We start from the raw sequence: 18,560 nt of genomic DNA on the forward strand, positions 1-18,560 counted from the left end.
CTTTCATCAACCCTATCTCCCAGCTCCTTTTCCACCCCTGTTCTCCTCCTCACCTCATTTCTCACTCTATCTAACCTAGTAACCCCCATCATACTTCTCAGACACCTCATCTCAAACACATTCAAACTCCTTCTCTCTTCTTCTCTTATGTTCCATGTTTCTGCCCCATACAGTGCTGTTGGCACAATCACTCCTTCATACAGTCTCCTCTTAGCATCCATTCCCAAATGTCTATTCCTCATTACACTCTTTAATCCACCAAGGCATTTACTCGCTTCTCTCAATCTACATTCTACCTCCACTTTCACTCCACCTTTCCCTGCCACATTTGTACCCAAGTATCTAAAACTATCCACTTCCTCCAGTCGCTCTCCCTTAATGCTCACTTCCAATCTACTGCCACTTTCACCCCTTCTACATTTCAATTTTTTTTTCAAGAAAAAAAATTGAAAAAAGATAAAAAAACAAAAAACAAAAAAAACATCCAAATGGCAAACATATATAAAACTTAGGAATGAATATGTGAATACACGCAGGAAGGAAAAAAGAAATTATGAAAAAGATATTACAGATAAATGTAAGGATCAATCTACAATTTTTTACAGATATGTAAATGATAAATTAAAAGACAAACACAATATTGTAAAACTGCGTGAAGGAGATAAAGAATATATAGATGACAGAGAAATTGCAGTAGTTATCAGACATTTCAAGTCTATTTTTACAATTAAGAACTCACAGATTTGGGAAAATGGGCAACAAGAAAGATCCCCTAAGATGAAAGAAATAAAGGTAACGCAGAAAGAAATAAGAGACCAAATAAAAAACCTAGATGTTAGGAAATTGCATGGACTGGATGAAATTGCAAATTGGATACTGAAAGAGTGTATAGACAAACTGACATACAAATCATACAAGATAATAGACTTTTCACTCAAAGAAGGAAAGGTACCGCAAGATTGGAAAGATGCAAACATAGTACCAATACATAAAGGAGGAAACAAAGAAGATCCTACAAACTTCAGACCAGTATCCCTTACTAACACAACAGCAAAAATATGCAAAAAATTTATCAAAAGCAAATGGACCAAACACTTGGAAGAAAAGAAAGATCGTGTACCACAATTTTAATATGCTTTTACTCAAGATTAATTGAGATAATACAAGAAAGAGATGGCTGGGCAGATTGCACCTTCTTGGACTTGCAGAAGGCTTTTGACAAAGTACCACATAAAGAATTAATAAGAAAAATTGAAATAATAGGAGGAATACAAGGCAAGCTACTGGAATGGATGAAGGATTTCTTAAAAATGAGAGTGGTACTTAGAGACAAAAACTCAAACTGGGAAGATGTGATAAGTGGCATTCCACAAGGCTCTGTATTGGCTCCTTTAACGTTTGCCTTTCTATTTTTCATCCAATGGTTGTATAGACCTTGTCCCACAGTGATTGGTGGTTGTGGATCTTTTAATTTTTTTAGCCCATCCATCATCTCCATGACAACTGGTTTACTCTGTTTACTGTTCTATGGTTTTGTATTTCTTCTTTCACTTTCAAGTTTCTTTTCATCACTGTCTTAAGTATGTCTCTCTATAGGAAGTAATGTTTCTTTATGGGGTGAATTAAATGGAGGTAAAAATTTTCTTCTTTTCTTCTCGAATAATATTACACTTGGCTTGTCAATTTACACCATGGGACTCTCAGCTGGTATCCTCAATTTAGTTCCTACATCACAACTTTCTTAATCCAATGATCTTTACTGTTACAACTAAATGCCTCCCCTAAGGGCGTGACTTTACTCCCGTGAACCAATAAATTTTTCTCCTCCTCCACCCTTTCTCCAATCAGAAAGACTGTTACAAAGGATTACAAAGGTGGAACATGCTGACAGGAGACCTTTTGATCCATATCTTGGTTGGATGCAAAAAAATCATAACAATAAATTGATAAATAAAAAGTATAATAATGTAAATAATAAATAGAATACATAAATAAATGCATAGGTATAGTTAAATAATAAACAAACAGGTAAATAGTAAATAATAATAAATTAACATATAACTGATAATAAATGAGAATCAAGCAAATAATAATAAATGGACAAATGATAACAAAACAAATAATATAAGATAAATGATAGTCATTACAGCATCTTGCTTAGGTGTTTATCTAAATGATTCTTAAAGCTTCAAACTGAACTATGTTGTACTGCCTCTGCAGGAAGTTTATTCCATTCATTAACTACATGGTTGGTGAAGTTGTTTCTACCCACTTCTAAATTAAATCTATTTCCAGACAGTTTAAGACCATTGTTTCTTGTCTGATTCTCATTCAGTGTGAAAATTTTGTCACTTTTGTTGTAAATTCCCTTTAGAATCTTAAAGACCTCTATCAAGTAACCTCTGATTCTATGCTATTTTAGGAAAAACAGATTCATATGTTTTAGTCAAATTTGGACAAACTAATGATTTATATAGCTTGTTAATGAGTGATGGACATTTGAAGTCAAAAGATTGCGCAATCAGTCCTAGAATCTTATTTGCTTTCTCAGAGGCTGAAATAGACTGCTTGGATGATTTGATAATGTTCCTGATAATTACGCCAAGATCCTTTTCACTATCCATTTTTGTTAATGAATTTCCAGATAACTTGTAATCGTACTTACTGTTATTTTTACCTATGTGCATTACCTTGCATTTACTGCTTACTCAACCACATATTGATAGAACTAGAACTAAATGAGAAAAAATACATGAAAAGAAATGAACAATATAGAAAAGGAAGATTGATGTATGATTTTTTTTTTTTTTTTTTTTATAAAATAAGAGAATTCTTTCAAAATGAAAACTGGGAAAGAATACACAAAGAAGATACAACAGTAGAAGAGAAATGGAATATTTTGACAAAAATTTATAAAAAAGGAGTGGAAAAGTATGTCCCAAGACAAAAACATGAAAAAGAATATATAAAGTGCTGGTACAACAAAAGATGTAGGGAGTTAAAAGACAAAAGAGACAAAGCCTGGACCAAATGTAAGAAAGACAGAAGACCTTAAAAATGGAAAATATATACTTGTTATAGAAATTAATATGTACAAGCATGCAGAGAAGAAAAGAGAAAATATGAAAAAGATGTCATAGAAAAATGTAAAGATCAACCAAAACTATTCTACAGATTTGTATACAACAAACTGAAAAACAAACAAGATTTGGAGAAATTAAGACAAGGAGGAGTTGAATACACTGAGGAAATAGAAATGGCAGAAATTTTGAACAAGCATTTTAAATCAGTGTTTACAAGGGAGAATATACAACCGGAAGAGATCGAATGGAAAGAGAAAGTCCCTCCTATGAAAGAAATAGAAGTAACAAAGAATGAAATAATGAAACACTTGAGTAATCTTGATGTTAGAAAATCGCATGGACCAGATGAAATAGCAAACTGGATTTTGAAAGAATGCAGAAATGAACTGGCAGACAAAATTCATAGTATAATAAATAGTTCCTTGAAAGAAGGAAAAGTTCCAGAAAATTGGAAAAAAGCAAATATACTACCTATATATAAAGGAGGAAATAAAGAAGACCCTACCAATTATAGACCAGTCTCTCTAACAAGTACAATAGCAAAAATTTGTGAGAGAATGATCAAAAGTAGGTGGGTAAAATATTTAAAAAAAAACAGCGTGCTAAATCCAAGGCAATTTGGATTCAGACAAGGACGACCATGCGTCACTAATTTAATATGTTTCTATTCAAGGCTAATAGATATAATACAAGAAAGAGATGGATGGGCTGATTGTGTATTTCTAGACCTAAAAAAAGCTTTTGACAAAGTACCACATAAGAAGTTGCTTAAGAAATTAGAAACTGAAGGAGGAATACAGGGCAAACTGCTTAAATGGATGGAAGACTTTTTGCAAGAAAGAAAAATGAGAGTAGTGATATGAGACAAACACTCAAAATGGGATGACGTAATAAGCGGTGTTCCACAAGGAACAGTTCTGGCCCCAATAATGTTTGCTATATATATTAATGATATGGATGAAGAAATTGAAAGCTATATGAGCTTCTTTGCAGATGATGCAAAACTATTAAAAAAAGTGAACACAGAAGAAGATTGTGAGTCACTACAGAGTGATCTAAATAAAGTATGGGAATGGAGTAGGAAGTGGGAGATGGAGTTCAACACTAAAAAGTGTAGTATAATGGAATTTGGAAAAAGCAAAAACAGAATAACAGGAGCATATAAATTGGGAGAAGAAGGAATAAAAAAAAGTAGAAAATGAGAAGGACCTGGGAGTCATTGTTATGAATAATATGTCACCTGAGAAACATATAAATAAGATTTTTGGAGAAACTTATAATTTAATAAGAACAATCAAAGTTGCATTTACATACCTGGATGAAGAAATGGTGAAGAAAATTCTAATCACTCTGATAAGACCAAGATTGGAATATGCAGCAACGATGTGGTCACCAAGTACAAAAAAATGTGTAAAAAAACTTGGAAGAATACAAGGAGCAATTACAAAATTGGCACCAACACTCTCAAAACTATCATATGAAGAGAGACTAGCAAAATTTGAACTACAGACACTAGTGCAAAAAAGAGCGAGAGGAGATTTGATAGCTATTTACAGAATCATGAAAGGCATAGAAATTATTGATAGAGAGAATCTGATAAAATGGGATGATAGAAATACAAGAGGGCACGGAAAGAAAATCAAGAAAGACAGCTATAGAAGTCATCTGAAAAAGAAGAGCTTTCCTCACAGAGTAATAGACAGTTGGAACAAGTTAGATGAGAAAGTGGTGTGTGCAAAAACAATACATGAATTTAAAAATAGTTTAGATAAAATGAGATATGAAGACAGGAAACCACGAGCATAGCTCCCCTTCCCGTAAAATACAACTAGGTACAACTAGGTAAATACATACCGTATTTTTCGGACCATAAGGCGCTTCGTACCATAAGGCGCACCCGTAATTTGCTATTCCCCGTCCTTACATAAGGCGCACCTGGTTAGGTAGGTCAAACACCACCAGAGGCGCCACCGTCGATGACGAGCACAATAGCGCGTCATTTTATGCGCACGCCATGCAAACGGCCAAATTTACATACCGCGGGAAATTTCATTCATACAAATGTTATGCGAGTGTATTTACTACGATCGTAGTAAATTTCAAACAATTACATCATCAGTTACATGTCGGTACATAAAAACATAAGATAAACATGGCGGCTTGCATTCAGCAGTAAATCGAAAATTGGTTTATGTTTCAGTGTAAAAAATGAACTAAATAAATTCAGTGTATTGACAACTGACCAAAATGAACGAAAACTACTAGTCTCGCGGATTATTCTAATACCAAAATAAAGGCAGCGTGTTACGCAAGAGCTGAGAAATCGGTGGATTATCGGATAACAACATCAACGTCCATCACGCCATCTTATCTATGATCACTGGTGGTATGAATCAAACTTCACTCTATTAAGTTTCTTACTATTATGTTATTAGTGTAATAGACTTATAGTTTAATTATTTGAACTATTTTCATTAAAATGTGTGATTTTCATGTAATATGATCAAAGAGAATTTACGTTTTTATCCTCCGTAATATTACGGACCACAGCTACGATTCGTCCTGCCCGCTATCTATGATCATTGGTGGTATGGATCAAGCTACACTATTAAGTTTGTTACTGTTGTGTTATTAGTGTAATAGATTGCATATAGTTGAATTATTCAAACTATTTTCTTTAAATTGTGTGATTTTCATGTAATTTGACAGTATTCGTAGCTGGTGGGTAATTTTACAGAGGATAAAAACGTAATTCTTTGATTAAATTACATGGAAATCACACATTCTAAAGAAAATAGGTCAAATAATGCAACCATATGCTAAATTCTTATATAAAATTGTGCCTGTCAGTAAAAATCGTCATTGTTTACGCTTGATCGGCGATTAGTAAGACCGCACGTTTCGGCCCGATTTTCCCTTCAAAATGCAATATCTAGAGAACTAGGACAGCTAGATGGATAATTCAAATTGCATTGTACTCATTGTGACTTTCTGCATCCCATGACAACTACTTCAGCTCAAATATCAGGAATTCCATTTTCATGTTGACCTAGCTAACCTGGTCTCGTCATCGGATAATCATGCAGATGGGAGTGCATTCAGAACTGAACATTTTCGTTGTTGAATGAGAAAAATCGGTTGGGATTTGGCAAAATTACAAAAATAAATGATATATTTTTTTTATTTTGGTCAGTGAAATCAGACCACCTCCATGGACGGTCTGCCCTGCCAATACCCCTATAAAACAACAAACATGTTACGGGAATTGTGGGGAATAAAACCAACAGTAGCAGTTTATTCCCGGAATTCTCTATTCACTTAAAAACACAAGATTACAAATGAAGGTAAAATTTTAGTTTCGACCATGGGCGCAATATAGCAATAGAAAATTAATTATTAATTTTGTAAATTATAATGTATCAACGTAATATGCAATTTTGTGAGCGGAAATAAAAAACAAAAAAATTGCTGAAACGGATTTCGTAAGTAACGAAGTCGTGTCGGACGAATGGTACGCCATGTTTACTGTGTTTAATAAATCATTACCTGCAAATTAAATGTCATCCGGCTCGTCCTCGTTGTCGTCGTCGTGAGAGACGTTGGCGTCCCGATCCTATGCTACCGACTTCTTTCATTAGCATATTACGTTGATACATTTTAATTTACAAAATTAATAATTAATCTTATATTGCTATATTGCGCCCATGATCGAAACTAAAAAAAATACCCAAATGACTACAGTTTGAGTGGAGCGAGACTAGACCAATGCAAAATGGCTGTCTGTGTTGTGTATGCTATCATGTCATAGCCATGTTAGCGTGAATGAATGCGGTGGCAGGGACCCGAAAACTGTCGAAGTTTTCGCAATTTTCTTGTCAAGATACATGCACCTTGGTTATAACTTGGTTGTAACTTTTGTTAAGCCTATGCACTGTCGCCGTCGGCAGGCTAACTACGAAACGTGTCAAAATAGTACGTCACTATCCGAGGCATTTTTTTTGCACTGAAGCTACACATAAGGCGCACCGCACGATAAGGCGCACCACCCGATTTTGGCCGATTTTAAGGATTTTGCCCGCGCCTTATGGTCCGAAAAATACGGTATATATATATATATATATATATATATATATATATATATATATATATATATATATATATATATATATATATTATATATATATATATTATATTTACATATATGTATATATATTATATATATATATTATATTTATATATATATATATATATATTATATATATATATATATATATTATATATATATATATTATATATTTTTTAGATATATATATATAAATTATACATATATTATATATATATATATATAGATATATAAATATTTGGTTCAATTTAATGGCAAGATTATTATTGCAGAGTTTTTTATCTGCCTTTTCTCTTTCTCTGAGAACCTTTTTCCCTTTCACGGGAAGTTGTCTTATAATGTCACCATATGACATTGTTTTGTAAGTTACTTTGGGCATGGCTTTACCTAAGTGAAATACTGGCCAGAACGCGTTTTCACACTACTTAGTGCTTCATCAGTGGCTAGAGTGTGAATATCTGATAGAATTTTTGTGTTTATATACTATTAGTGGTGGTCTGATATTTCATTTTGAGGCTTCTGATTGGCTAGTGGGCTGGACTGGGACTCCCGAACTATTCTACTTCCTCATTGGTCGGCTGTTGTGTGACGTCATCAGTATTGTACCTTCTTTCAGGGAGCTTAGATCTCCTTACGCTAGGGAGGGCCTCTAAATCCCTAGTTTGTATATTAAGATTGGGAGATGTTTCTTTAATAAAGAGAGCCTCGAGGATAGGTAGTCTTCTATGGTCTTGATTTGTTGCCAGCACTTCTGTGTTTTCTACTAGAGTTTCTTTTTTTAAATTTCTTTTGTGAGCAGAATGATGGTGGTTTTTGGGAGCTCCTGAAGAGAGGTGGTATGATAACCGGCGTGAGAGCTTCATTGTTGTCATGCCAATATAGTTTGAAGGTTGGGATGCACAGTTCCCAAGTTTACAGGTGTACCTATATATGACGTGAGTTCTCTGAAGGTCACTTTTACTTTGTCTTATATTATTTTTTAGTAGCAGTTGGGATGCCTTTTTATTTTGATAATATATAACTCTAGTAGAAAACACAGAAGTGCTGGCAACAAATCAAGACCATAGAAGACTACCTATCCTCGAGGCTCTCTTTATTAAAGAAACATCTCCCAATCTTAATATACAAACTAGGGATTTAGAGGCCCTCCCTAGCGTAAGGAGATCTAAGCTCCCTGAAAGAAGGTACAATACTGATGACGTCACACAACAGCCGACCAATGAGGAAGTAGAATAGTTCGGGAGTCCTAGTCCAGCCCACTAGCCAATCAGAAGCCTCAAAATGAAATATCAGACCACCACTAATAGTATATAAACACAAAAATTCTATCAGATATTCACACTCTAGCCACTGATGAAGCACTAAGTAGTGTGAAAACGCGTTCTGGCCAGTATTTCACTTTGGTAAAGCCATGCCCAAAGTAACTTACAAAACAATGTCATATGGTGACATTACAAGACAACTTCCCGTGAAAGGGAAAAAGGTTCTCAGAGAAAGAGAAAAGGCAGATAAAAAACTCTGCAATAATAATCTTGCCATTAAATTTAACCAAACATGCTTGAGAGAAAATCTCCTGCCCATATATACAATGAATATACATATATATATATACATATATATATACATATATATGTTTATATATATATACACATATATGTTTATATATATATATATATATATGTTTGTTTATATATATTATATATATATATGGACTAAAATCTACTATTTCCATATTTGCTGATGATACAAAACTGTGCGGAGTGGCAAATGATCACTCAAACCAATTAGATATTCAAGAAGATTTAGATCAATTACAGCAATGGTCTGAAAAGTGGCTAATGAAATTTAACACAAGTAAATGCAAGGTAATGCACATAGGTAAAAATAACAGTTTGTACGATTACAAGTTATTTGGAAATTCATTAACAAAAGTGGATAGTGAAAAAGATCTCGGCGTAATTATCAGTAACGACCTCAAATCATCCAAGCAGTGTATTTCAGCCTCTGAGAAAGCAAATAAGATTCTGGGACTGATTGCGCGATCTTTTGATTTAAAAAATCCATCACTCATTAACAAGCTATATAAATCGTTAGTTCGTCCACATTTGGAATATGCTGTTTCCATATGGTCACCGAATCTCATTAAAGACATTGACAGACTGGAAAAAGTACAACGGCGAGCCACAAAACTGATTCCAAATATAAAAAATAAATCATACGAAAATCGACTAAAACACATGAATCTGTTTTCCCTAAAAAAGCGTGGAGTCAGAGGTGACTTGATACAGGTCTTTAAGACAGTGACAAAATTTTCACACTTTAAATGAGAATCAGACAAGAAACGATGGTCTCAAACTGTCTGGAAATAGATTCAATTTGGAAGTAGGTAGAAACAACTTTGCCAACCGTGTAGTTAATGAATGGAATAAACTTCCTGCACAGGTAGTGCAATGTAGTTCAGTTCGAAGCTTTAAGAATCATTTAGATAAATACCTAAGTAAGATGCTGTAATGATTATAATTTATTCTATATTATTTGTTTTTGTTTTGTTATCATTTGTCTGTCTGATTTTCATTTATTATTAGTTATACTGTATGTCAATTTATTATTATTTACTATTTACCTGTTTGTTTATTATTTAACTATACCTATGCATTTATTTATGTATTTTATTTGTTATTTACATTATTATAGTTTTTATTTATTGTTCTATTATCAATATGATTTTTTTTTTTGCATCCGACCTAGATATGGATCAAAAGGTCTCCTGTCAGCATGCTCCACCTTTGTAATTCTTCTTTGTAATATATATATACATATATATATATATATATATATATATATGTATATGTATAAATATATATATATACATATATATATATATATGTATATATATATATATATATATATATATGATATATATATATAGATATATACTGTATATATATATATATATATATATATATATATATATAGTATACATCTATATACATATATTTTCTTTAGTTTTACTGAACTCTCCAATCTATTTCTTCTTTTCTTCAGTTTAACAAAGTCTGTCTTTGCAAAATTGTATCTTCCATGTTTGTATATTTCTTCTATTATTTCTGTCACCCACTGGACACCAGTAATTCAATGATACAATCATCTCAGGTTCCTTGGTTAAAATCAAATCTGGACAATTTATAGTTTCTTCAAATTCTGATCTATCACTCTTTGGCAGAGAAAGAGTGCCCCATTCATCCCTAAGGTGGCAAGAAGGGAGTGGTAGCTGACTGGGTTTTTTAGTGTGGGTGTGTGCTTTGATTTGGCTACCCACTCCTACAAGGGGCCTTTGTATATGTTCTTGATTATTATGACTATCACTATTACTTGCACTATTGTAATTCTGAATTAGGTGTGTGGGGATAAAGATTTGCCATTACTCTACTACACAAGGATTCACAAATTAAGGAAAACATACCTTTCCTTCCTTTTTACGCTTCAGAAGTTGCCAAAGATGCCTTCTGGAATAAGCATCAACCCCTGCTGTTGGTTCATCAAGGAAAATCAAATGTGGGTCTCCAATAAGAGCAATGCCAATGGATAGTTTCCTTTTCTGTCCTCCTGAAGTCCAGAATAAAAGTAAATAACAACTAAAATTATGTAGCAGCATATCTTCATCAAATCAACTCTTTCATCCAAGTGGGATACTAAGTCAATTTTGTTTTGACTTGAACCAAGAAAATATATTCCAATGAGGGTATTAGCATTTCATTAGTAATAACTCATGCATTTATCCTTAAGGAATGCTGTGCCAAAAAGGTAGAGTCAGAAGTGGTAAATGAAAGATTTCAGAAGGGTACTTGAAAGAAGAGAAAGTAAATGTTAACTAATCAACATTCTTTTATTGGATGAAAATCAGTTTCCCACCATAAAAGAATGATTCATGGCCTCAGTAGCCAGTCCATTATAATTGTACCTCCCTTTTTTAGACACTCCACATGACACCCATCTAACTCAGGTGCCATACCAGCTCTCATAATTTGGAGAAGGATGAGCTATCATAGTTGCTTCTGAAATAGGAAGTTTTGCAGGGGAACTAATTGAAGTAGTCACTGATGAACTTTGTTCAGATGGAGGAGTAATTGTTCTAGTTATAATTTGGTCTTGATGCCTCTTTACTATCTTACAAGAAGGGACTGAACATTGATAGGACAAAGGACCAGTTTGTTTTACGACTGTGGAAGGGATCCACTTAGAACCATCAGGGACATAGTTGCAAATCATCACTGGTGATTCAGGTGAGAGGTGTATAGATCGAGGAGCGTTAGTATGTTCTTTCTTTTGTGCTTGCTGTTTCTTAGATACTCTAGAAGACACACCATCTGCAGGCCATAAAAGGTCCAGATGCGAGCGGAGGCATCTGCCAAACATCAACTCGGCTGGTGAGACACCAGTCGTAGAATGCGGAGTTAATCTATAATTAAATAGAAATCTATCCAGAGTATCCTGAATAGCTGACTTAGAGGTACGTATGGCCTTCTTGAGAGTTTGTACCATTTTCTCTGCCAAACCATTGGTAGAAGGTTTGTATACTGCTGTAGTGATGTGCCTAATACCTGAATTATTACAAAATTCTTTGAACTCCTGAGATATAAAAAATGGACCATCGTCCGATACAATTGACACTGGAAGTCCAAATCTAGAAAAGGAGTGTCGCAAGCACTTGATAGTTTCCTTACTTGTAGTACCAGAAGTAGGATAAACGTCCACCCACTTCGAGTGAGCGTCCACTATTACTATAAAATAGCGACCATCTACAGGACCCGCACAGTCAACGTGAAGACGATGCCATGGGTGATCAGGCCATTCCCAAGGGTGCAGCTCTGCCTTAGAAGGCATAGTTCTGAGAGCTAAACACTCTTGACAAGAATTTGTCAATTCTTCTAAATCCTTATCCAAATTTGGCCACCACACATAGCTACGGGCAAGTTACTTCATGCGTGATGAGCCTGAGTGACCCATGTGAAGTTCTTCCATTAGCCTAGTTCTCAATTTTGGAGGAACAACCACACGAGAACCCCACAAAACACAACCATCTTGGATAGAAAGTTCATCCCTTCTTCTGATAAAAGGAGTAAATTCCAAACTATTCAAAGTCTTAGTATTAGAAGGCCAACCTAATTCACAAAAGCGCATGACCTTCTATAGAGTAGGGTCTTTCCGAGTATGTTCTTTGATATCTCCACTACCTACGGGTGAAGATTCTAGAAAATGTACTTAGTCCAATCAGCAGGCACTGGAGTGGAATCTGTAGTAGACATCAAAGGAAGACAACTAAGTGCGTCAGCAGTACCAAAGAGTGCACCCGACCGATGATGTAATGTAAACTTATAAGCTTGGAGTAGCAATGACCAACGTTGGATTCGTCCTGAAGACATAGGAGGAATAATTTTATTAGGTGAAAAGATTCCTAACAAGGGTTTATAATCAGTAATAACATCAAAATTATTCTGACCCCACAAATAATTGTGAAATTTGCGCAAAGCATAGACAATAGCTAGTGCCTCTTTCTCTAGCTGAGCATAATTTTGCTCTGAAGACGTTAGCGTGCGAGAGGCAAAACAGATAGGTCTCTCCTCACCATCAATTAGATGACATAGTACAGCTCCTATACCATATGAGCTGCTATCAGCTACAACTACTAACGGTTGTTTTGGATCAAAATGTACCAGCGCTTTTGATTTCAAAAGTCTCCTTACATGCGGAGAATGCAGATTCTTGTTCCTTACCCCAGACCCATGGAGTTTTAGCTTTTAGTAAGTTATTTAAAGGTGCCAACTTAGAGGAAGCTTGAGGTATAAACCTTCAGTAGAAGTTTAGTAGCCCTAGAAAGGATCTCAATTGAGAAACATTAGTAGGTGCAGGTGCATCTGCAATAGCCTGAACTTTATCCTTAGTAGGATGTATTCCTTCCTTATCTATCTTGTAACCCAAATATGTTACACATGGAACACCTAAAGTACTCTTCTCAATGCTCAATCTCAACCCAGCTAATTGAAGGGTTGCTAGGACTGTTCTTAGTCGTTCTCGGTGCTCAACCTTACTAGCCCCGGTGATTAGAATATCATCGAGATACACGAACACCCCTGGTAAATCTTTCAGGAGTTGCTCCATCACCCGTTGGAAAATTCCAGGAGCTGCAGAAATCCCAAAACTCAACCTATTATATTGGAAAAGACCACGATGTGTGTTAATTACAGTGTACTTCTTAGAATCCTCGTCAAGACATGGTTGAGCATATGCCTGAGACATGTCCAACTTTGAGAAAACTTTATCTCCACTTAGTCCAGTGATTAAATCATCAAGAGTCGGAATAGGGTAAGTGTCGAGTCTAGCAGCTCGATTTACAGTAAGTTTATAGTCTCCACACAACCGAATCTTACCATTAGTCTTCACTACTGGAACTACCGGTGCGGCCCAAGAACTATTAATTACCGGAGAGATAATAGCTTCTTCAAGGAGTCTGTCAATCTCCTGATCAATCTTAGCTCTGAGTGTGTACGGAACAGTACGTGCTTTACAAAACTTTGGTGGGACCGACTGATCAACCTCTATGGTGAATTGACTTTCCTTATAGCAACCTAACCCCTCTGAAAAGAGTTCAGGAAAATCATGCAACACAGACGTAGCAATAGCAGAACCAGCTGAGAGTTTATTAGCATCCTTTAACAGGCCTAGCCTCCTCATGAGAACTCTACCCATTAAACATGGACCTTTCCCTTCGACTACAACCAACTTTGTCGCATCTACTGAGGAACCATCTTCAAGTTTAGCAGAGACAGTTATGTCTCCCAATACCTTTAGAGGTGTACCTCCATACGCATTCACCACTGTAAGAGATGCATTTAGCGGAGGACGTTCTGATTCCACAGGCCAAAAACCCTCATACTGACATCGAGGCATTGAAGAACAAGTAGCGCCTGTGTCCATCTCCATAGGAACACGTACTGAATCTAGGGTGACATCCACCATGATAGGCTCGTCACTTACATTCTCTGAAATAGCATATATATATATTCATAACTGGAATCAACTGAGGACTCTGTGGGCAACTCGTTACAGTCAGTAAAGTTTACGTTACTCTTCGACGGAGTAGTCTTAGACATGAAGCATTCTTGAAAGGACAATCACACTTCCAATGCAACTTACCACACCCTGAACAAGGAGTCTTAGGAACATTAGACATATTTCTAGCACTGGAAACATTAGTGGATTTTGTCTTACTATAAGGATAGCTCTTAGAAACTGTACTAGAATTAGAATTTGAGGTGGAAGTCTTCTTAGGGCCCGGCTGCTTACTAGGTACATAATGAACTGAGCCACTAGCCATCGCTTGAACATCCTTCGATGCCGTCTCCCTAGCTGTAGCCATACTAACAGCTTTCTCAAAGGTTAAATCAGACTCAGTCAACAATACTTGCTGAATTTTATCACTAGCAAGACCCATTACAAATCTATCACGTAGCATCTGAGATAATGTTGCCCCAAACTCACAAGTGTGGGCAAGAGCTTTCAACGCAGCTACAAAATCCTTTATGGGCTCATTAGACTTCTGGGCACGAGAATAGAATTTATAGCATTCATAGATAAGAACAGGCGTAGGTTTGTAGTGTGACCTAAGCGTATCAAGAACTTTATCTAAAGTACTCTCTTCCGGTTTTGCAGGAGAGAGCAAATCCCTAGCCAATCCAAAGATTTTAGGTCCCACCAATGTGGAGAATGCAGCCACCTTCTTTGCGTCACCCACATCATTAGCAACAAAATACATTTTAATTCTACTGATATATGAATCAAAATCCTCCTCCGACTCATTGTACGGTTCAATTGAACCAACCCTATTAGCCATGGTTAGCCAAGAACTTAGCAAAGAACTTCACCAAATAAGAGAAAACAAGAAAACTAACCTCAACATAGATTAGGCTATAGTCACACCTAACCTTAGAAAACTGCAAAATTACCACATCACAAAAAAATACACTGAACAATAGCATAAGTATGTACAAATAGGCCTAATAGCAATTGCGATGAATAATAGAAATAGCCTAGCAATACAAAAGGTTACAATAAAACGCAACTGTAAATTCGCAATAAATGTAAACAAAATATTAGCGCAGGTAAGATAGATATATGCGGTTTTAGAATAGCCTAGCTTGCCCACAAAATCCCACTAGCTAACCTATAGCAATTTTCCAAACATAGGATACGCTAACTATACTAAGTCTAAGGTACCAGCACGAAGTTTCCTACTTAGGGTATCAATCCCGTCCTCATCGCCAATTTATATGCAGGATCATACCCGCATATAATGAATAGGATTAGGAAACATTTTAACGATAGGTACCAATTACTTACGGTAGGCACAGGTCCCATAGAAGAGGTAGGGGCCGGTAGGAGCAATCGCGGAAAGCCAGTACGCAAAAGTGTAAGTCTGTTTAGTCATAATCGTCAACAATGTCTTACGTACCTGTCTCCGGATTGTCTTACCGGCGTCTTATGTGTCAAAGTTTAAGTAGTTAAGTATAAGTTATTTTGGTTGGTGATATACTGCTACCGATCCGTTCTAGTCGGTGAGTGCTACCCAACTGGAGTGCTTCTAGCAACTGACTGTGCTATACTCGACTGACCGATCTGACCTGCTAACGCCGGGCTGTCGTCCGCGCGCTCTCTACATCCGAAAGCGTCGTTCATTTGTTTCATGTTTTTAGTAACGAGTTTAAATGACGCTACTGCAACCTCATCTTTTCTTATATCTCTTCCACTTTCCTCTCCCATCACAGTGACTTTCTTAGCACCTCCCACTGCCACATTCAATCAATTCCTATCTTCCTGCACATTCAACAGGTCTCAAAAATACTTTACCCATCTTCCCCTTACCACCTTCACTTCCATTAACATCTGTCCATCTGCACCTTTTACCTTTTCCCCTCTGCCTGACTCACCGCCCTTGCTTCCTAACTTCCTTCCAAAATATCTTCATATTATTTTCAAGATTTTATGTCATACTCCTACACCTTTTCACACCTGCTCTCCTCTTTGCCTCCCTTATCTTATGTTTTGCTTCCCTCTCTTCTTGTACCTCTCATATGCTTCCTGAGTACTTTGCAACCAATCCCTAAATGCTCGCTTTTTCTCTTCCACTAACATCTTCACTCCATCATGCAACAACTAACTATTCTTCCTTCTATTCTCTTCCATCCTTCTCATTCCACCTTTGCACACCTTGTCACTTCCTCCTTGAAAGAAACCCATTCCTCTTCTGCTCCCACCCCTACTCTGTCCTTCACCACCTCCCACACTTCTCTTAGGTTCTCCTGGTATGCCTCCCATTTTCCTTCTCATTTAAATTTTTTACTTCAGGAACCTCTCTACCTTCTGCCCTTTTCCTTTCTTCACCTATCCTCTACTCTCAACTTTCCTTCCACCAAAAAATTATCTGACATTCCCTTTAAGAAAATGGACACCCAGAACTACCTATCCTTCCTTTGGATACCAGTACATAATCCATTAATATCTTATCAACCACATTTTCTATTCACCACCAGCACAGCCCACTAATGCCTTATCAACAATCTTCCCATCCGATACCCCCTTTTCCTATGTGTACTTATGCTTGACTTTCATCTTAAACACTGTTAGCTATCATCAACTCTTTCTAAACACATTTTCACCATCAACTCACCACTATAATTTTTACTTGATACTCTAAACTTCCCTACCACTCCATCTAATGGTTCATCCCCTACTCTAGCAATGAGATCTCCCAATACTATATTGACATTCCTCCCAAAACTCTCTAAGCACTCATTTAAATCTATCTAAAAAGCCTTTCTTTCCTCTACACTCTTCTCACTACCAGGCCCATATGTGTTTACAAAAATCCACATCTCCCATCCCAGTTTCACCTTTACCCATATTAACTTTTAAGATACTTCCTTCCACTCCACCACATGCTCATCACTTACCAGCAGAGCTAACCCTTCCCTTCTTTTAGCTCTGTTGCCACTATCACTTTCAGTTCCCTTCTCTCCTTAATTACTGGTTTTAATTCTGTTAACTATTCCTTCTATGGTATTATATTTCTTCCCTTCACTTTCTTTTCATCATTGTCTTAAGGTAAGTTATTCACTCATCTGTAGGCCCCATGCCTCTTTCATTCTACTTAGTCAAGTACCACTTAGTAGTAGGATATTTAAAACGGTTTAATTAATTCCTTGAGTTTCTTAACTAATTCTACGACTTAGTTTAAATACACCAGAGGATTCCCACCTGGGATCTCCAGTCCACTCACCAAGCCAACTCTACTCCGATGTCACTAATTCATCCAATAATTTTGACTGTTACAAATAAGTGCCTCCACTTGAGGGCCTGACTTTTCTTCCGTGTACCAATAATTTTGACTGTTACAAATAAATGCCTCCCCTTACGGGGCTGACTTTTCTTCTGTGTACCAAAATTTTTTCTCCTCCTCCACCCTTTTCTCCAATCAGAGAGACTGTTACAGAATATCATGAGATTATAAAATTGGTGAAGAAGAGGTAAAAAAGTAAACTTGGAAAAAAGACCTTGGAGTGATGATCAGCAAAAACTTGACACTGGATAAGCATATTAATAAAATAGTCGGAGAAACCTACAATTTACTGAGGTCAATAAAAGTGGCATTTGCCTATTTGGATGAGAAAATGATAAAGAAAAAAATTAACTACACTAATAAGACCAAAACTTGAATACACAGCAACACTATGGACACCCAGTACCAAAAAGAATATAAAAAAATTAGAAAGAATACAAAGAGCAACAACAAAACTGGCACCAACTCTTTCCAAAATGACATATGAACAAAGACTGTCCAAATTAGAATTACCAACTCTGGAACAAAGAAGTGAATGAGGAGACTAACTATCTATAGAATTATGAAGGGAATGGAAATCTTAGATAAGAATTATTTATTAAAATGGGACAATGGAAAAACAAGAGGACAAGAAAAGAAACTAAAAAAGATAATAACAGAAGAGATCTAAAAAAAAAATAGAAAAAAAAAAAAAAATAGGTTCCCACACAGAGTGATAGATACTTGGAACAAATTAAACAAAGAAACAGTGTGTGCAAACACTATTCAAGATTTTAAGAAAAAATTTGATGCTGAGAGATACAAAGACGGGTTACGACAAGCATAGCTCCCTTTCCATTTAATACAACTAGATAAATACTAGATAAATACTGTCTCAAGCAATACTGCTTATGCAAGCAATCTTGATCACCAAGTGGGTGGCTTAGTGTTTACATTTCGTCATATCAGCACCAATATCAAT

General features: G+C 35.9%; 1 protein-coding gene across 1 annotated transcript in view; it reads right to left on the reverse strand.

The window, feature by feature from the left end:
• The window catches only part of LOC143022043 (ATP-binding cassette sub-family A member 9-like), a 152,218-nt gene that overhangs the window by 55,298 nt on the left and 78,360 nt on the right, over positions 1-18,560 (reverse strand). Inside the window, exon 6 of the mRNA XM_076179981.1 lies at positions 10,670-10,812. Within this exon, the coding sequence (XP_076036096.1) occupies positions 10,670-10,812 (143 nt within the window). The remainder of the gene's footprint in view (positions 1-10,669; positions 10,813-18,560) is intronic.

This window comes from Oratosquilla oratoria, chromosome 3, assembly GCF_046742065.1.
Source record: "Oratosquilla oratoria isolate Oo_2021 chromosome 3, ASM4674206v1, whole genome shotgun sequence".
NCBI classification, from domain to species: domain Eukaryota; kingdom Metazoa; phylum Arthropoda; class Malacostraca; order Stomatopoda; family Squillidae; genus Oratosquilla; species Oratosquilla oratoria.